Source organism: Tupaia chinensis, unplaced genomic scaffold, assembly GCF_000334495.1.
Source record: "Tupaia chinensis unplaced genomic scaffold, TupChi_1.0 Scaffold147069_1, whole genome shotgun sequence".
In the NCBI taxonomy this organism is placed as follows: Eukaryota; Metazoa; Chordata; class Mammalia; order Scandentia; family Tupaiidae; genus Tupaia; species Tupaia belangeri.
Window position 1 is genome coordinate 1,091,485 of NW_006206919.1, and position 21,505 is coordinate 1,112,989.

General features: G+C 36.6%; 1 protein-coding gene across 1 annotated transcript in view; it reads left to right on the top strand.

The window, feature by feature from the left end:
- Positions 1-21,505, top strand: part of LOC102469036 (ATP-binding cassette sub-family E member 1) — a 32,695-nt gene that overhangs the window by 4,027 nt on the left and 7,163 nt on the right. The window contains exons 2-10 of the mRNA XM_006169499.3: positions 5,993-6,126; positions 7,532-7,617; positions 10,012-10,109; positions 11,106-11,223; positions 11,580-11,717; positions 11,856-11,925; positions 12,588-12,684; positions 13,815-13,904; positions 19,672-19,793. Coding sequence (XP_006169561.1) covers positions 6,024-6,126; positions 7,532-7,617; positions 10,012-10,109; positions 11,106-11,223; positions 11,580-11,717; positions 11,856-11,925; positions 12,588-12,684; positions 13,815-13,904; positions 19,672-19,793 — 922 coding nt within the window. The 5' untranslated portion in view covers positions 5,993-6,023. The remainder of the gene's footprint in view (positions 1-5,992; positions 6,127-7,531; positions 7,618-10,011; positions 10,110-11,105; positions 11,224-11,579; positions 11,718-11,855; positions 11,926-12,587; positions 12,685-13,814; positions 13,905-19,671; positions 19,794-21,505) is intronic.

Sequence of the window (21,505 nt, forward strand, 5' to 3'; positions counted from 1 at the left end):
CCTCTGTCTCTCTCTGGTGAGCAAAAAAATAAAAAATAAACTTGCCAGATTTCTGAAGTTATAACATAAAGGAAATCATTTACTATATTTAAATTCATTTTCTCATTCAGCAAAAAGGTTTCAGCCCCTACTATGTGTTCTAAATACTGGTCCAAACCCTAAAAAGAATAAACAAAAATCCTTGGCCTCATAATGAAGTATATTCTGCTTGAGGAGGGAAAAAATGTGTGTGCATGTAAAGTGAATAAACACACACAATGTGTGTGTACTCTAGATGAATGTGATGTGTCATATAGTAGAACTAAAAAATAAGAGGTATTAAAAGGCAGGTTTTTTTTTTTTTAATTGGCAGAGGGCACATGTAAGAGATAAAGCATCCCTTCTCTATGGGGTGTGGTCATGTTACGGTTCTTACTCCATTCCTCATTCTTATCAAGATTTTGCACACGTGTGCACATACACTCAGCATGTTTTTCAAGCCCCCAAGGACAGGATTCAAACCACAGTTAGCCATGTAGGATTTGGCTCCCTTAACTGCTGAGCTATAGAGCCAACTCAGTTTAGTGTATTTTTGAGTAATATAACAGAGGAGGCTTACTGAGGAAATGAGACAGTCAAGACTAGGAGTGAGCCATGCAACTCTCTTAAGGGGAATAGCATTACAGGCAGAAGAAACAGAAAGTGCCAAGACTGAATCAAGAACATGCCTAGCATTTTCTGGGAACAACAAGGAGCCATTGTGACTGGAACCAAATGAATAAAAGCTAAAGTAGTTGGATAGGAGATCAGAAAGTTAACAGAGGTTGACCATTGCCTAGTTGGTTATTTTGAGGACTGTGGCTTTGGCTCAGCCTCTCCATGATGCAGTCAGAGGCATATAGGACTTCAGTGCTGGAAACCACCTGGTAACCACAGTTCACTATTTTGTCTAAAAAATCAAAAACAAAACATGTGGATGCTGTAGGACTGGAAGAAGGGAACTGTAGCATGACTGACCCTGTTGAGATTATTTTTCCCACTGATACTGACAGATGTTTCTTCCTCCCTTTCTCTCATGCACTTGGAAATGCTCTGTCAGGAGTAAAGAAAAAAAAATTTAAGGACTATTGTTTTTATTCAGGCTAAGAAGGAAATTTATTGCAGGATTTTAAATAGAGAAGTGACCTACTCTGATTTATTCATTAAAAAGTTTATTCTGGTTCCTGTATTAAGATTGAACTGTTGAGGATAGGAGGAAGACAAGCAAAGGTAAAAAAGCAAAGAAAGCTGTTAGGGAGGTATTAGAGTAATATAGGTAAGAGATGATGATGACGGCTTAGAATAGAGTGATGAGTAGTGGTCAGATTCTGAGTGTGCTTTAAAAGTAGATTCAGTAACATTAGCTGTTGTGGAGTGGGGGAAATGGTGATGCAAAGATTTTTGGCTTGAGGAAATGAAAGACTGAAGTTGCCTTTTAACGGGAGGTGCAAGACAACTAGAAAGCAAATTTTGGTGAAGGTTTTCAGTAGTTCAGTTGGAGAGATGCCTACTAGACTTTTGGTAGAGGATATTGGATACAAGCCTAAAGTTCAGGAAAGTGTCTTGACTGGAAATGGAAATGTGGGAGTTTGCAGCATGTACGTGGAATTAAAAGCCATGAGAACACCTTAGAAAATGAGTATAGATAGAAAAAATGACCAAGTCTTAGAACACTCTCAATATGAAGATGCCTGAGTGACCAGGAGAGTAGAAAACCCAGGTTAATTCTGTGTCCAAAAACAAAGTTAAGAAAGGATTTTTATCTAGTAAGAAAAACTCGTAATTTGTGCCAGTTGGAGTTGGTCAGGTCATTTAAGGTTTGATAATTAACCATATGATTGATTTAGCCATGTGGACAGTGATGATATGTCATGTTGTTTTGATGAAATGATGGGCACTGAAACCTAAAATAAATTCTGGAGAGAAATTTGAGACTCTCGAGTATAGGCCATTCTTTCAATTAGTCATGAAGGAGAATTAAACTAGTAGAAGATGATGGGGTCAGATAAAAATGTTTGAATGCTGATGGGAATGAGGTAGTGGAGAGAATAATAAATGATGTGAAAGATAGGAGGGAGGATTACTGGAACATTCTCCTTAAGAAAGTCTTCTAGTGTGCATGTGGACTTAATTAGGGAAATACATATACAAGTAGTCTTTTAAAAGTTTTTGGGAGGACCAACAGATGGCATAGTGGTTACTTCGCTAGAGTCCCACATGACTGACTGCAGGTTGAGTCCCAGACCTGATGGCTTCAAAATCACACCGGACACATGTGCATCTGTGCCCAAGATCCCAGGAGGAGAATGGAGAAGGGATTGTGGCATTTCATCCTCCCTTGGAGGGGATGATTTCTCAATTTTCCTCTCACTGTCTCTTGTCTCGCCAGTAAGCACACATGCCCTCAGGCAAAAACCTCTCCCCCTCCAAAAAAACAAAGTTTATGAGAAGTATGTATTATGAAATCTGCACATGGATTTAATTTTTTTGTACCAAAATAAGCTTAATTTCATTTTCCATGATGGGTCTGAGGTACTCTCATAGTGTCATTGATTACTGATTGACATAAAGGTACATTCAAGGTGATAAATTTAAAAAGAGCATAGGCCCAGTCGTGGTGGTGCAGTAGAGAGTACAACTCTGATGTGTAGACACGTGGAAGATCACAGTTTGGTTCCTGAGTTGTCCTGTATACATCAGGCGCATGTGTGTGCCCATGGAAGATGATAGTGTAAGACTTTGTCAACAGTGCTCATCTCTATTTCATAAGTGATCTTTTTAAAACTTGATATGATCTTTTAAATAAATGAATAAAGGAGACTAGTTACCAGGCTGTTTTTTTCTCTTCCTGTTTTCAGTTGGATTTGTGCAAATGTAGACTCTAGATTTACTCAAGATTGTGATCAGGGGTGTAGATGATTGGCAGTTTTAACTGGGTAAGAAGGGGAAGGAGGATATCAAGGACTCGAAGGACAGTAGAAATGTGGTAAAAATCAAAGACTGGCAAATGGTGTGATGCTTATGTCACTGGACTCCCATGTAGTTGACCACAGTTCGGGTCCCAGACCTTGTGGCTTAAAACTCACGCTGGGCGCATGTGTGTGTGTTCCCAAAATCCTTAGAAGAGAATGGAGGAGAAGGAATTGCACATGGCCATCCCTACTAGGGGGTGATTTCTCACGTTCTGTCTCCACCAAATGCATGTACCCTATAGCAAAAACCTACCCAAAAAGAAAGAATTGTGGTAAAAATTCGAAGATGGTGACAGTAAATTTGAGAATGGTGGGGGAAGGGAAATCAAAGATCCTCAGATTGTGTTTTAGAGGGGTGAGCTGAAAAGATAGAAGTGATAGTTGAAGGGAGTATTTGAAATCGAGGTTATAGAAGCATTGCAGTTAGTGTAATGATAGAATCTAGGGTTCTACTGAAAGAATTAAGTGGCTATGGTAGGGCAAAGGTCGAGGTGTTGGTGGTTAGCAAACTGAAAGGGTAGGCTATTAATACAAGGGTCATCTATAAGTGTATTATTTTAAAATCTCCAAGAATTACATCAGGAGTTATAAAAAGTGAAAGGGCTGCAAGGGCTGCAATTTTCAAAAAATCAAAGAGTTATCCGATGGTTAGTAAATGACTAAAGTAGTTGGATGGACTGAGAGGTAAAAGTGACTTTTTTTTTTTTTTAACTTGGAGAGGTTTTTGCCACAGGGTGCGTGTGCTCGCCAGCCAGACAGAGAGAGACAGAGAGACAGAAAGTGAGAAATCACTCCCCGGGGGGGATGGACCCAACCACAATTCCCTCCGCCATTCTCCTCTGGGGATCTTGGGCACGCACGCACACGTGTCCCGCGTGAGTTTTAAGCCACTGGATCCGGGACGCAAACCACGGTTGACTATGTGGGAATCCAGTGACATAGCCATTACGCTAACTGCTGGTCCCAAGAGTGACTTTTTAGGGAGGTGGAAGAGAGAAAAAAATCTGGGACAGCATTGAGAAGCAAGGTCTCTTACTATTTCCAAAGCCTACTGATATTGACAGATGTGGGAAAGACTTGAGAGGTCTGCATGGAGAAGCAGTCTGTCAAAAAAAATCAGGGTTGGGCCAGCAGATGGTATAGCAGTTGTCACTGGACTCCCACGTGGCTGACCCTGGGTCCCAGACACGGTCACTTCACAATCACACAGGCATATGTGTCCAAGATGGGGAGAAGGGATTGCGCATGGCCATCCCTCCTGAGGGGTGATTTCTTGCTTTCCCTCTCACTGCCTCCTCCCCACCCTCCAGGGAGTGCATGTACCCTAAGGCAAAAACCTCTTAAAAAAATCAGGGTGGAGGATTACAGTAGGAAAAGGCCAACAGAATATCCTTATAAATGGATAGTCTTTTATTCTCAGGTTCTTTGATTATATGTAGGTACTTTTTGGAATACTTTCTTTAATCACCATTTTAAGAAAATTAATCTCTCTCCTGTAAGCTCAGTTTTTTAAAAGCCTTGAACCAACTTATGGTTAAAGTTGGTTATATATAATTGGTTAAATCGTTGTATGCCAAAACTTAATAAAAGTCTTTAAAGATGTGAGCAGTACACAGGCATATGGTTACTTGATCTCTTTCTATATCTCTTGCTCTCTCTCTTTTTTCCTTTTTAAGGTCTTTGCCATAGGGCTTGCCAAGAGAGATAAAGAGAGAGAGAGGGAGAGATCACCCTCACAGCAGGGATGGCCCCATCACAATCCCTTCTTTTTTGGGGGGGTGGGGTGGAGGGAGGTTTTTGTTATAGGGCGTGTGCGCTTGCCAGACAGACAGAGAGAGACATAGAGACAGAAAGCGGGAAATCACCCTGCAGGGGGGATGGTCACGCCACAATCCCTTCTCCATTCTCCTCTCAGGATCTTGGACATGCACGCACACGCGCCCGGCGTGAGTTTTAAGCCACCGAGTCCGGGACGCGAACTGCAGTCGACTAACTACATGGGAGGGAGTCCAGCGACATAGCCATTATGCTAACTGCTGGTTCCCCACAGTCCCTTCTCAACATTTCTCCTAAGACTTGGGGCACTCACACACATGTGCCCATAATGATTTTCAGGCAGCCAGGTCCGAGACTTGAACCATGGTCAGCCATGTGGGAATCCAGTGCCTTAACCACCACATACTTGCTGGTCCCAGTCTCTTCATTTTTTTACCATTAGCATAAAATCCATCTAGCTGTATCACAAGTTCCCCCCAAATGTAGTTTTCAGTTTTCCCAGTAGAGCAATACAATGGTCTTAACTTTCATAATTATTTGCCATCTCTATCATAGTGTTGTAGTCAGGTATGGATGAGGCATGAAGTAATAGTCTGAGTGAGGGAGGAATAAATATTCTTTTCATAGTTTTTATCTCTGTCTTTCTATTTTATTGACCTGCATTCATAAACTGGTATCAGTATTACTGAGGCGTTATATATATATTTTTTTTAATTTGTCAAATAGAATTTCCCCTCATCCTCTTTGCTCTTCTTCTGTTTTTCTAGCTATTACTTTTTTTTTTTTATAAGAGCTTTAGATTTGGTTATCAGATTAAATGTATAACATCAGGGAGTGCTGAAATTTGTTATTGGCATTTGTTATAAAAATTGAGATAGCATGTCATTTCATTTATTCAGGTCTTGTATGTCATCCAGTGGTATTTTGAAGGTTTGTTTCTGTGTATATATCTTGTGTATTCCTAAGTTGTGTTGTCTTTGCTATTTATTGCAAATGACTTTTTTTCTTTATATAAATTTTATGATTCAGGTATATATGTAAAATTTTGTTGTCTGTCCCAACCTTACTTGATTATTTTACTGTTTTTACTTTTTTCCTTGTTTTCTTGTTTTCCAAATAATCATGTCATCTCCACGTAATGATCATTTATGTCCTCCTTTTGTGCCTACAAATTCTCTTAACAAATTGCATTGAATTTGACATAATTTGCTAATTTTTTTTAATAGGAGAACTGGATATTCTTACTTCCTTATAATTATGGCGGACAAATTAACAAGAATTGCTATTGTCAACCATGACAAATGTAAACCTAAGAAATGTCGGCAAGAGTGCAAAAAGAGTTGCCCTGTGGTTCGAATGGGTAAGCTGTTCTGTGGATCACTTAGGAAAAAAGGTTTTGAAATAAATTGGTTTAGTAGTTCTGTGTAGGCTTCTAGCACATGCTTTGTTTTCCTCTTTCTTTTTTAGAGATTTTTGCTATTGGGTGCATGCACTCACCAAGAGGCAGACAGAAAATGAGAAATCACACACACACACACACACACACACACACACCCCGCAGGAAGCATGGCATGCTGCAGTCCCTTCCCCTTTATTCTCCTTTCAGGATTTGTGTACACATGCATACATGCCTGGCATGAGTTTTAAGCTGCTGGGTTCAGGGCTCAAACCAGTCAACTACATGGGGTCTAGCAATTTAACTATTATGTCATCTGCTGGTTACTCCTCACTACTTTATTTAAACTATAAAAATAAGAAAACCAGAGTCTGTTCTGAATTTCATTTATTGCTTTGTGAATAGATGAATCTAATTTTAAAAACAAATCAACTATAGGATAAATATATGTAAAAGTTCACTGGATGTGAAATCAAACCAGAGTTCAAGCTACTAAGATTCTTGATTTTAAGTCATAGGGAAGGGAACAATTTAAGGGATGAATTTTTGATGTATGTTAAGTAATTGTTAACTTACTGAATCTTAAAAGTAGCTTTATTATGTCAGCTGTTACTGTCTCCCATGCTCTTCAGAAATTTCATTAAGATCCCTAATAACATGTTTAATTTTACCTGTACATTAGATGACTACATAGTTTTTTTGAGTTTCACTGATTTGGCTAACACATTTCATTCCTTCATGGTGTACCTTACTATTTCCTTTTTTCCAAGAAGTTGCCTTAGGATGAGTTCGCTGGCCAGAGACAGAGAGATGGTGAGGGGGAATGTGAGAAATTACCCCCCAGTGGGGATGGCCACACCATAATCCCTTCTCCTCCATTCTCTCGGAGCTTGGACATGCATGAGCATTTGGCGTGATTTTCAAGCCACTGGGTCTAGGACTAGAACTGCAGTTGGCCATGTGGGAGTCTAACAGTGTTAACCATTACACCATCTGCTGGCCCTGTGCCTTACTATTTTCAAGGCATATTTTATGAATTAAAAGATGTAGCCTAGTCAATGTAAAAATAAAAATGTCTGAAGATCTGTCCTATTTTTTGCTAGCGTATCTTTTTCTCATCAGTAAATCAAGCAAAATATTGTAGGGTCATCTCTATTGCCCAGCAAGATTATTCATGAAAGTAATAAATTCAGAAACCTATCTCCATAAAACTCTGATTTAAGACCATTACTCCAAATTATTTCTTTGTATGGACTTTTAAAAAAAAAATCTTCCATATGGAAATTTGAAACCAGTGTTGCCTAAATAACAATGTAGAGAAAATTATAGACAATCTAGGAAAGTGACTTGTTATCTTTTCCTTTCTCAGGAAAATTATGCATTGAGGTTACACCCCAGAGCAAAATAGCATGGATTTCGGAAACTCTTTGTATTGGTTGTGGTATTTGTATTAAGGTGGGTGATAATATTTTAATTTGGGGATCAAAGTTATAACCTGAAAGTGAAATTTGAAAGTTCTGAATATATATTGTTTTTAAAGAAGCAAAATATAAAGCAAATGAATAAAGAATATAAATTTAGGAAAGTGGTATTTGTATATCAGTGATATTGTTGCTGTTTTTAATGAATTAAACCACCCTTTTAAAAAGTTTTTCTCACCACGTTTATTAGTAAAGCTATTTCCAACCGAAATTAATTTTTCTTTTTTATTATTTTTACTTTTTTTCTGATTTCTGTGAGGAAAAACATTATCTGTCATGTCTTTGCTACATAGTTTCGAAGCTCTAAATACAAAAAGCATGACTTATTAATATAGTACATGCTATTTTATTTTTAAAATTTATTTATTTATTTTAATTTGACCAGAGAGAGTGAGAAAGTGAGAAAGCAAGCCACAATGTCTGGGACTCGAACCACTGTTGGCCATGTGGGAGTCCAGCACCTTAACCACCACACCACCCACCAGCCCCAATATATTACATGTTATTTTAAGTCTGTATTTAGTTTTTAAAAACACTTTTTAAATATGCACACATCCAAAATATTTTAAATTTAACCTAATCCTTGAGTGTGTTACGTATGTTTCTATTGAATTTATCCCAATAGTGTAATTTTTAAAATAAATTAATTTTGTTGTATTTAGTAGTTTAAGCTGGTAGGTGTCTGACTTATGGATGTGTTTCCAAATTTAATTCATTAAAAATAATTCAGGATTTAGTGTGTGAAGTTCTTAATTTAAATATTTTTATTTGTAGATAATAGGAGCCAATCTCCACTATAGTATGGGTACCATCCTACTTTGTTTTTCTTTTTTCTTTTTTTTAATTGCCGGGGAAATGTGCACTTGCTAGAGAGAAGGAGAGGTCTGCCATGTGGGATCCTGCCTCCTTATGAGGCTATGAGACCAGCTGGTACCATACTGTTAATTGTTAAAATAGATCAAGTGCATATTAAGTATTAAGGTACTTATAATGTACCTCATATTTGAATAATATGGATATTTTTCTCCTTGTAAAATTAGAAAAATTTAAATCACTTGAGCAGCCTATAAGCTTTTTTTTTTTTGGAGAGGTTTTTGCTATAGTGCACGTGCGCTCGCCAGACAGAGAGAGACAGAGAGACAGAAAGTGAGAAATCACCCCCAGGGGGGAAGGCCACACCGCAATCCCTTCTCCTCCATTCTCCGATCTTGGGCACGCATGCACACACGCCCGGCATGAGTTTTAAGCCACTGGGTCCGGGATGCGAACCATGGTCGACTACATGGGAGTCCAGCAACATAGCCATTAGGCTAACTGCTGGTCCCGCCTATAAGCATTTTAAGTACATTGATAAAAAAGAGGATAATAGCTATTCTATAAATGGAGATAACTTCACTGATCAATATAATTTGTAAAAAATTAATTTGATGAGTGGTAATTAAAACAAATTGGCAGTTGGATTTGTTTGGTGGGTTGGTTTTGGGTTTTGGGGTGGTTTTTGCTTTTTTATTTTAAGTTCTCTATATTCATGTAATTTTTATAAAACAGAAGTTCACTGAAATCTATATACAGAGACTTTTGTTTGGTTCCCTGAGCCCACTTGAACACATCTATTAGACACATGTCTAATCCAAGTCTGTACTTGTGGATGTACCTCTGTAGTTTTCTGTACTTTGGAGAAATTTTTCTAGCCACATTACCACTCTTAAGTGACTTCCTGTTCTTGCCATTCTTCTTCTTCAACATTCACCTGATAAGTCAAACATTTTTTTTTTATTTATGAAAAAGCAAGATTTTTTTTAAGTGTGGATTTACTCAGAATTGAAGAATCTTTACAGATAGGATGGATAAAAGTCGCAACAAAAAAATAAATCCTGTGCAGATATGCTAGTTATTGGTGGGGTGGAAATAGTCTCCAAAAAGATAAAATCCATGACCATAAAGGACTTTACAAAGTAGAAAGGGAAGCATATAAGGACAGGAATGATTCAAGTAAATAGAGGGAAAGCATCTTCTGGATGGAATATGTAATTGTGTATTCAATGACCTTTTTTTTTTAATCTTACCTCTTAGCCTTACATAATATGGAAAAAAGTTCTTCAAGTTCTGTAAGGTTTTAAATAAGTGTTAAACACTAATTAAATGTCTAGGGTTATACTAGTCACTAAAGGGATTATCAAATTAGTATGACAGTAGCCTCCAAGAAACTAAGTTTTTAAGTAAGTAAAAAAAGGAAACAAAACAGTACTTCACGTCTTTGTGAAACTCCCATGTTTGGAAGATGGCTTATAAAAATAATCTACCCATTTTAGTCTTGTGTATATTTCTACAAATTAATACAAAATTAATTCTTTACTTTAAATAACAGAAATGCCCCTTTGGCGCCTTATCAATTGTCAATTTACCAAGCAACTTGGAAAAAGAAACAACACATCGATATTGTGCCAATGCCTTCAAACTTCACAGGTATATTTTCAAGTCAACATTATTCCTATTTACTTCAGTGGAAATCAGTAAAACACATTCAGAATTTTCAGAGAAGTGCAAAAGTGATATCAACCATCCACCCAAGGGAAATAAAATATAACATTCTTCAGAATCAAACTGTTTGTTAATTCTGGGTAACATTCAAATTCCCTGGGTGACTTATTAAAACTACTAATGCCCAGGTTTCGGCTCAGTTGAATTATACATTATAATCTTTGGACATAGGTTCTAGACCTTAGTTAGATTAAAAAAAATAATAATAAGTCCCAAGTGATTCTAATATACGACCAGAATTAAGAATCACTGATTTTCATAGTACTCATATCCTCAAAATGACTTTTACTAGAACTTGTCTTTAATTTTATGTATTCATTAATCTCATGATGTACAGAGAATATCACTCTTAACTGAACATATACTATTAACTCACAAACAGGTCCTTAGTTTTTTAGGATTTTATCTGTTGAACATTAATATTTTAAACATGAAAGTATAGATTTTACTAATAAAAAGGTATTTCTCAACCTGCCAGCTTTAAGGGGCCTACTGCAGCAGGGAGAATGAAGTGGAATATTTCTGGTTGATGGGGCACTTCTCTCCTTGTAAGTAAATGGCAGGCCAGGGGGAAAAGAAAAAAAGAGGACAGTATGAGGTTGCACCTGCTATGTAATTTTGTACCAAAGCATTTTGTTACATATTAAAACTGAGTCTTATTTGTGATGAAGAAATATTACTTTAGAACGGGCTTTGAATGAAAATTAGATAAATAAAATTTGGAGTAATATTGGTCATGGTTGCATTTTTAACAATTAACACTTAATCTTGGCTGTTTTGTTTCTAATAGCCAATAATATCTGGCATTTTTTAGCTTATTAACATGTGTGAAATGCAAGTGCATTAAAATATATTGTTTTGGTATTAAGTCACTTTTTCTAAATCATAATTACAGTATTTTTTTGTGTGTCCATGAGACAGGTTGCCTATTCCTCGTCCAGGTGAAGTTTTGGGATTAGTTGGAACTAATGGTATTGGAAAGTCAACTGCTTTAAAAATTTTAGCAGGAAAGCAAAAGCCAAACCTTGGAAAGTATGATGTATGTATAATTACTTAAAAGAATAACTTGAGTCAATTTTATGAGATTACGGGAGGAAGCTATCATTTTTTCTAAAGTTCTCATTTTCATGTTTATTTGTAGAATTCATGCTGAGAAACTATATAAATGAAGCTCTTTTATTAATTAAAATTTATTAGTCTTAACTGAAAATTCTGAGTATCATAGAACTTTTGAGTTAGTATACCTTGATTTGAAATTAAATCCACTTTTAGTCTTAAAGTTAAGTTAGAAGATAGAAGTGTACTCTTTGGATATATGTTCTCTTTTGTATAACATTCAGCCTCTTTACAATTGTTCTATTAATTTAAATTCAGAAAATTTTGTGTATATTCTAGGATCCTCCTGACTGGCAAGAGATTTTGACTTACTTCCGTGGATCTGAATTGCAAAATTATTTTACCAAAATTCTAGAAGATGATCTTAAAGCCATTATCAAACCTCAGTATGTAGACCAGATTCCCAAGGCTGCAAAGGTCAGTAGCCTTTAGTAGGAATTTATGTAATGTAGATATTGATTGAGGTCTAAAAGATGTATTAAAACAATTTTTATTTTACTTCGTGACTTTAATATTCAAGGAATATAGTGGTAACTATTTCTGGTATTATTACAGGGGACAGTGGGGTCTATTTTAGATCGAAAGGATGAAACAAAGACACAAGCAATTGTATGTCAACAGCTTGGTAAGTGTTCATTTTATATGTGTATTTTAATGGGCCCTAATCTTAAATCACAAGTTGTCCTCTGTATCTTCAGGGGATAGGTCTCAGAAACACACATACACAGACACACAGACACACACACACACACACACACACACACACGTAATTACATGTGTGTAGATACCAAAAGCTTTAGATACTTAAGTCCCTTACATAAAACGGAATAGTATTTGCATATACCATATACACAGCCTTATGAATACTTTAAATCATTTCTAAATTTCTTGTAATATCTAATATAATGTAAATTCTATGTAAATCTTTCATTGTATTGTGTACCAAATAATAACAAGGAAAAAAGTCTGTGTTTAGTATAAGCATGACCATTGGAGGCCTAACTACATAGCACACGGCATGAAAATCACAGCCTTTTTGATCCACAATTGGTCAAATGTGGAAATGGAACCCGTGGTTATGTGGTGCAGACTGTATGTACATCTTTATATGGATTACTGAAATAAATGGGGAAATCTGTAGTAATGTCATATTTACTTTTTGTTTTACACAGTTTTCAATTAAAATGTCACTCAAATCCTGAATGATGATCTGTGGTATAGTCTTTGACCGGAAGAAGTAAAATAAAAAACTTTTAACACTGAACCCAATGCTCCTGTTTTTTGTAGATTTAACCCACCTAAAAGAACGAAATGTTGAAGACCTTTCAGGAGGAGAGTTGCAAAGATTTGCTTGTGCTGTCGTTTGCATACAGAAAGCTGATATGTAGGTTACTTTACAATTTTTGTATATCTTGATTCCTATTTTAGAGTTTTTATTTGTGGTGCTAATAAAGCAGTGGTTTTGAGAAACATTAATGAAAATGGTGCCTAAGGGTCTAATCTAAAGGTAAGATGTTAAAGCAATAGTATATCTACTACTCATTTTTTGTTGTTGTCGTTATTCCCATGGTGTATGGAGGGGTCTATCATGTACGTAGGGCAAGTAGTTTATGATTTCTATGTTCCAGAGCTTGCCTTTTTCCCCATTCACAAGGAGCATGTGCATTAACCAGAGAGAGAGAAAGCAACCCCCAATGGGTCATGGTCATACCACAATACTTTCTCCTCTGTTGCTCTATCCTGACAGTATTTAGGACATGCACACACATGCCCTGAGAATGTTTTTCAGGCTGCCAGGGATGGGATTTAAACCACGACCAGCCACGTGGGATCCAGCTCAAAATAAAACATTTAACCACTGTGTTATGGGGCTGGCCCAGAGCTTTTTATTATAGTTAGTGGTTTATAACATAAGCTTTCTTTTTAGTTTAAAATATATATATATATATATTTCTTAAGACTTAGCTTCCCAGTCCAGCAAACCTTTTACATATCTCAAGTAAAATATGAGATCTTGTATATTACCCTTAATCAAGTTCACAGGTGAGGGAGAAAGGGAGAATGGGAAAGGAAAGTTTCCTCCCTACCTAATATTGCCTCCCTTCTCCCAGAGATGTGTTGCTCCCATCTTTTCCCACATTTCTACCGTGGCATCCAATGCAAGCTAGCTCTGCTATACAGATTATTCCACAAATCTGTGTATTGCCCTCCAAAAATCTGTTTGCTTTAATGCAGCTAACTTTAACTAATTTAGAGAAAAGCTTTTCAAACTACTTCAACGTATGTCAGAGTATTTTTATAGCCTAATCTGCAAGGTTCTTCCCAAACATGTCATATAGTCCTACTTTCCATAATTTTTTTCTTCTATTTCTGAACAGAATATAGGGACTTTTACTAGTATATGAGGAGATTGTTATTGAACCAGAAGTTGTTAGTACAGTGTTTTAAAATAACACCAAGATAGCATTATGTCATATTAGTCCTTCAAAATAATACTTGCTTTTCCTCTCCTAGTTTCATGTTTGATGAACCTTCCAGTTACCTAGATGTCAAACAGCGTTTAAAGGCTGCTATTACTATACGATCGCTAATAAATCCAGATAGGTAAGTACAGGTTTTCTGTGGGGAGTTTTATAGATTTCTAAAACTTAAACACCAGGATTATCACTGTCAGTATTTTTCATCTTCATTGTTTGTACTCAGCCATCTGAATTTCTTGAGCAAGATTCATTTATTAATACCAATTTCCAGAGAGCCTAGAAATACTTCAAATTATATGGAGATTTTGGCATAGATCTGTGACTTTTGTTAGGAAGTAGATCCTTAATTTTTAATAGATCCTAAAATGGATATTTCTTTCATCTTTCTCACAGAAATATACACACATCTCTCTTACATACACACACACACATGTACATGCTTAGAACATTACAAGAACCATCAAATTCCGGTTGTTTGGAATCTTCTGAGTAAACGAGTTCTGTTTTTTCAGTCTTTCTGATTTTATTTTCTCCTTTCAAATCATGATAACAAATGTTGTCTTAACTGGTGGGTCTGTAAACACAGGCTTATCCATCCCACGGACAGGCAAGGCAAATGCGCCTTCTTGAAATGGTCCCACCATGGACCCTCTGGTCATCCAACCCTAATCACACCCTTTGCCTGACTTTATCTTCACTTTATTGTGTGGCTGCTTCATTGAATCTCATTCCAGACTTTAACTTTTCCAAGGCTTCCATAATTTTGCCCTGGTTTTCACATAGAATGTATCTGACCTTTATTGCATTGCCACCACCTTTGGGATCCTAAGCCTTCTTGTCAGCACTCTCCGTCTCAGACCCTTGTTCCCCCTTTATCCCCTTTTCCAGAACTACTTTTTCCTTTGGACGGCATCTTCAAGATTTGCCAATGAACATTCAGCCCTTGAGTAAAAGAGTTCTTAATAACCTCTGTTTAGTAACACAACCCTATGCTTTTGGAGTTGGTGGAGTTTTTAAAGTCAGTGTCTCATTTGATCCTCAGAGTAATCTTGTAAGAATGTTTAGGTAGTATTCCCATTTTTCAGATGAAAAAGTCTAAGATCAGAAAAGTTTAGTTTAGTCAACTCTGTTTTGGTCTACATCTACAAATTCAGTCAACCAGTCAGGCCACACTTAACTGTTAAAAAATGAGAAGAGGAGGAGTGGCTCCCTAAAAGAGAAACACTATAGACAGTTATCTGTGTGTGTTTGTTTGTTTTCACTTCTATCTGATACTGAGATTACTTATAGGTAATGTAGAGAAGATTTCAAGTATATGCAAATATACTGTTTCATGTAAGCATCTTGAGCATCCAGGGACTTCAGTATCCTTCAGGAGTCCTGGAACCAACTCTGTGTTGATAACAAGGGATGACTTATTTGAACTAGATTACGGATTTACTATACAATGAAGCTATGACCAGACCTAGGATTTTCTTCTGTATAGTATTTTCTATACTGTCACTCTTTAGTAGCTGATTAAATATATATCATTTTAAATACACAGCTGATGTTCCAGTGAAGCAAAAGACATCTTAAATCAAAACCCAAAGTGAGAACTACAAAGAGGAGAGATAAGGGCATGGATTCCCAGATGTTGCTAGTCTCTATAATAGGTCTTGGGTGTAACACCCAATTGTGGACAGGAAGCAAAGCCTTCTATTATCACACTTAAAATGCCAGGATTATCAGAGGACTTCTTTCTTAGCAAAAGGGCAAATTGGAAACAAATTGCCCATTGGCTCATGGTAATATTGAGGAAGCATAAATCTGTCTGTTGGGAGTGGAGGAATGGTTCCCTTTGAATTTTTTTTTTTTTTAGAGACATTTTTGCTATATGCCGTGTGCACTCACCAGAGAGACAGAGAGAAGGTGAGAAATCACCCCCACCCGCTAGGTGAGATGGCCATTCTGCAATCCCTTCTCCTCCATTCTCTCTCTGGGATCTTGGGCACGTACACACGTGTCCCAGCATGAGTTTTAAGCCACTGGGTCCGGGACTTGAACTGCGATCAGCTACGTGGCTGTCCAGTGACCTAACCATTACACCATCTGCTGGTCCTGAAATTTTTTTTTAAAGAGGGTTTTTTTTTTTGCTATAGGGCATGTGTGCTCACCGAAGAGACAGACAGAAAGTGAGAAATCACCCCTTAGGGCAGATGTCCATGCTGCAGTCTCTTCTCCATTTTCCTTTTGGGATTTTGGGCATGCACATACATATGCCTGGCATGAGTTTCCACTGAGTCTAGGACTTGAACCTAAGTCCTCAAACTCCATTCGACCATGTGGGAGTCCAGCACCTTAACCACTATGTCACCTGCTAGTCACAAAGGATGGCTCTTTTTGACATCTCTATTCATGGGCTGCAACTCATAGAGTATGGAATTGAAAGTTTCATAACCCGTGGAGTCTATGAAACTTTCAGGGTAAGAAAGTAACATTAGAAACAGTGGTCCTAGAGTTCATAGTTGCATGGCACACGGTAAAGGCAAGTGCGTTTTTGTATTGAAAAGCACAGAAAAATATGTCATGACTTTCCTGACAACCTAATAAATCACCCTGGAGAGAGAGAGAATACCCTCAAATGGGTTGTAAAGGATTTCTACAGGTAAAGCTTCATGAATATTAGTGCAAATCTAGGGTTATAAATTACAACTGAAAACCATCCTCACACTTATCTGCAGATATAATAAGACAGTAGGATTGCATGTTAGAGAACTTCAGTGACATTCTGAAAGAGCGTAAAATAATTAAAAAATATTCAAGAGGATACAAACCCGATGGTACCAAAAAATAGGTAAATAATTCAAAATCTAGACAGATCTAGAAATTATATGTAGTGACATTAAGAAGTAATTTACAGCTGGATGGCATGAATTTCAGTATGTGAGTGTTCCCACAAATCAGAAGAAAACGGCCTCCAGCGCATATACCCACTTAAAATGAGTAAACCTAAGAACTATTCTGTGTAGGAAGAAGAGGAAAATGAAATAAATAGCAGCTATAGATGGACCTCAAAGGGGGGGTGGGGAAAGTAATACTACAGCAGCCCTTTTTTTCAATATTATGAGATATGAAGATTTTTTGGATCATATCCTTGAATAAACAAAGATTAGCAAAAGTATAGCTTGGCAAAAGTAACAGTTGCATAGGAGGTATTACAAGTTGGACCTCAGAGCATTATTAGTAAAATTAAAGGCTAACAGTTAACCCCAATTAATTGTAGAGTATAATTTTTTAAAAATTTTATTTATTCATTTATTCTAATTTGACCAGAGAGAGAGAAAGTGAGAAAGCAAGCCACCAGGTCCAGGATTCGAACCACGGTTGGCCATGTGGGAGTGTCCAGCATCTTAACAACCATGCCATCTACTGGTCCATAAGTATAAATTTTCACAAAACAGATTTCTATTTCTCCTCAAATCCTCAGAAAACAGAGAAGCTTACCTAAGTTATTTTTACATTTTGGACTTCTCTCTGCAATAGATTCCATTTGAAGGTGGGGGAGACAAGAAGTTTGATCTATTTTTACCTTCTTTCAAAAGTAAATTAAAAGCCACTACATGACACTATGCTGCCTCACATCGGGGCTTTAAAAAAGTATAGGATTTTAATGATAAAAGAAAAGGTATTTCAGGGGATGGATCAATGCCAACAGAGACAAGGCAGGGTAAGTATCAGGTCACCTATGTAATTTTCCATTTATATTGATAGTAGAACCATAGCGGTAGAAAACAGTTCCTCTGATTTTTCCCTTTTCATGTTAGATTCCCCTCTCCCCCATTCGTGTTCATTTTTTTCTTTTACCTCTTAACATCAGATTATTGTCTCAATTTCTGTTTAGTCATTCTGTTGCTTAAAACAAAATACCTGAGTCTGGGTAATTTAGAAAATAGAAGTTTGTTCAGCTCATAGTTTGGAGGTCCAGGGACCACATGCTGGTGGGATCCTGAGGCCATGCATGGAAGGCATCAGATGACAGAAGCATGTGTTGGTGTCCATGCGTTTATGTCTGCCTGTCTCATTCCGTTTCCTTATAAACCCACCAGGAGTCAGTCAGGAGGGCCCTGCCCTAATAGCCTTAATTCTGATCTCCCAAAGGCACCATCTTTTAATACTGTAATTGGATTAAGTTTTTGCCCTTAGTCTCATTAAACTGGCTCAACCCATGAATTTTGTGGGGACATATCAAACTATAGCAATTTCTAAAAAATAAACTATGGTTCTTTTTTCTTCCTAGATTAATCTTGAAATGTATTTTCATATAATTCTCTTATTTATCCATTGTGCTATAACCTCTAGACATATGTTTAAACATTTGAAATGAAATTAAACATTAATTTCTTCAGTCAGATTAGGTAGTCCCATTTGTGGCTAGTTGCTGCCATGTGGGACAACATAGAACATTTCCATAATCATAGACATTTCTCCTGGGCAGCCCTATTTCAAACCTTCCATCTTGTTCATTGCCAATTAACTTTAGTCCAGATTCTTCAGTTTTGTCATTCAACAGCTTTATTAAAGTATTTAGTATATAGCGTAAGACTAAATCATAGAGGTGCAAGTACACTAGTGTCCCCCCTCTTATCAGGGGTCTTACTTTCCCCCATTTCAGTTACCCAAGGTCCAGAAGCATTGGATAGTAAATTCCAGTAATAAACAGCTTCTAAGTTTTAAATTGCATGCTGTTTTGAATAGCATAATGGAAACTTGTACCTTTAGTAGGTGGAGATTCAGACAGATGACTAGGAAAGAGAACATACAAAATGGAGAGGGAGCTTAATCAGGAAGAAAGATCCATTTTACATTGTTTCTTGTACATAAATGAAGTAACAAAGACAGTAAGGTGGTAGCTAAAGTTTTCAAAGGTCTTGACGCCTGAGGATATTACTAATTTCATATGGAATTGAGAGTCTTATAGGGGAACTAAGTAAAATGAAATTTGTCAAAAGTCTAGCAATAGAAAGAAAATAACCTGAATTTAGAGAAGGTGGACAAAATTGACACAAGAGAGCTCACAGACTTGACAGTTTTTAACAGGAAGAAAATGAGTGATTTCTTGTGGGAGTGCTAATTCCATTGACACAGATACGGAGAATGTTTTTATTTGTGCAGGAAGCTTGTACATCAAGTTGACATTTGAGGTGTCTGCAGGACATTTTTCTAAACATCTTGAACTAAGTAAGGTGTACTAGTGATGAAGTGCTGCATAAAAGCTTCCTGACTTCACTCACCTCATAGCTCCTACTCCAGCAATACTTTTGTTTCACTTCTTTCAAATTCCATCCCATTCATAAGGCACATCAGTATACATCAATCTGTTTCCTTTCTGACTGTCGATGGGTTTTATTATATATTTTTTCCAGTCTTTATTATTTAATAACTAGATCTTTCAGCTAAATTTAAAGTTTTCAGGAAGGTTAGAGATTCTGTCATAGCTTTTTCTGGTCTCCTACTGCAGCTGGCATGGGACAGGACAAGTATAGGGTTTAATAAGTTGAATAGCATACTATTAGAATAGTATGCATAGAAAAATATGTCATGACTTTTCCACAGATCCAGTACTTTGTACAGTTTATTTTAAAATATGTGCCCTATGTATAAGCAAAACACATGTGTCTCATATATCCATAAACTTAAGCTATTTTTTCGCTTCCTTTATAGTTTAGGGAAACATTTTTAAACATGAGTACTGATACGGAGACTCATTAAATTGTTTTATGGTCTTATGTTTCATATGTTTATGCTTAGTTTTTTAAAAATATATTTAGATAAAATTTACAAAAGTTATCTACGAATTTTAGCTAATTATATGTTATGTTAAATTTTAAAATAAAACTTTTGATTTTCAGATACATCATTGTGGTGGAGCATGATCTAAGTGTATTAGACTATCTCTCTGACTTCATCTGCTGTCTATATGGTGTACCAAGTGCTTATGGTGTTGTCACTATGCCTTTTAGTGTAAGAGAAGGTAACCTAAAAAACATTTTTCATATATATGGTATTCTCTTACATTCTAATAATTAGAAAATGTATTATATTTTGATATTAAGTAGTTTTGTGTTTCTCTAGTATTTATTCAAAAATCCTGGTCTCTTGAGAATTGATCACTGAGTAGAATGCATACATAATGTTATATAATCGACACTTTTCTTTTTTCTATCGGGTGGTTAGAAATTTGTCCTCTGCATATTTATCAATGACAGGCCAGTATCATTAATGAAACTTAATTGTTTGCTCCTCTCGTTTTTATTTTTCACATCTGTGATCTCTAACCTAAGTTTATAGAACTAAGACGATCTAAAAGTATAAGGATAATTTAGGAAGTATATTAAATTTTCATTTTTTCCTTCCACTTGCATGAAAGAATAACTCTAATCTTTCTCTTCCATGCCTCCTCATCTACGCAAGTTAAAACGAGTGCCAGTGCACTATCCACCTTCCCTTTTAATTTCTTTCCCATTTTCCTTTCATTGCTCCAATACTTCAGTTTTCCTTTATATGTTAGCTACGTCTTTGCTGACAATGTAGAATACAAAGAGGACTATTTAGTGTGTATCTTGCGGGGGGGGGGAATCATTTTTTTTTCTAGAAGAATTCATTTAGCTTTCCATTTCCCGCTTTCTTTATTCCTTTATCTCTTCAAAAAAATAGTTTTGGGGTACCTAAAAGACTCTTATAAAATTATTGATGGCATATCATACTTTTCATTAATAAAAAGTACCTTCTATCATTTATAAACACTTTCAAGATGTGGAGGAATTGCAGTAACTGATCTGCTTAAGCATTTTAGATAAATACTGTGTTATCAGGAAAGTCATGACACATTTTGCATGACTTTCCTGATGACCTAATAGCACTTTTTTTTAAAGTATTATTTTATCTAACTTTAAGAGAGAGAGGGGGAAAGTGAGAAAGCGAGCCACCAGGTCCAAGATTCAAACTGTGGTCAGCCATGTGAAAGAGAGTCCAGCATCCTTAACTACTATGCCATCTGCTGGCCCCCAATAATACAATTTAAGGAAAAATTTGTCAGGCTATCTGTTCTTGCCAGTAGTTGGCCTTAACTATCATGCCACATGCTGTTCCCACTAGTAGTCTTAAGGGATGCTATCAGAACCCATTGTTAATATTTTAAAGAAAATAAGTATTTATTTAGTATATTACTCTACATCTTATAGTAATTCTAGAATCAAGTTGTTAATGACCTACTCAGCAGACATTCTTAACAATTTCACTTAGAAATCTCATACCATTCTAACGGTATCCTGTGACTTTTAATGTGCCTCATCTATGAAAACGATTTAAAGTAAGAAACTGTATGTAATCTTCTGCTTTTCTTCAATATACTGAAATTAACATGGTATATATGGGGAAGAGCAGTTGGCATAATGGATATGTCGCTGGACTCCCATGTAGTCGACCATGCAGTTCGAGTTCCGGACCTGGTGGCTTAAACTCATGCCGGGCGCATGTGCGTGCGTGCCCAAGATCCTGAGAGGAGAGTAGAGGAGAAGGGATTGCGGCGTGGCCATCCCCCCTGGGGGGTGATTTCTCGCTTTCTGTCTCTCTGTCTGTCTTTCTGGCAAGCGCATGCACCCTATAGCAAAAACCTCTCCAAAAAAAAGAGGGAAAAAAAGAAACATGGTATATATGAAAGCTCTCTATGAATGGTAACTTTAT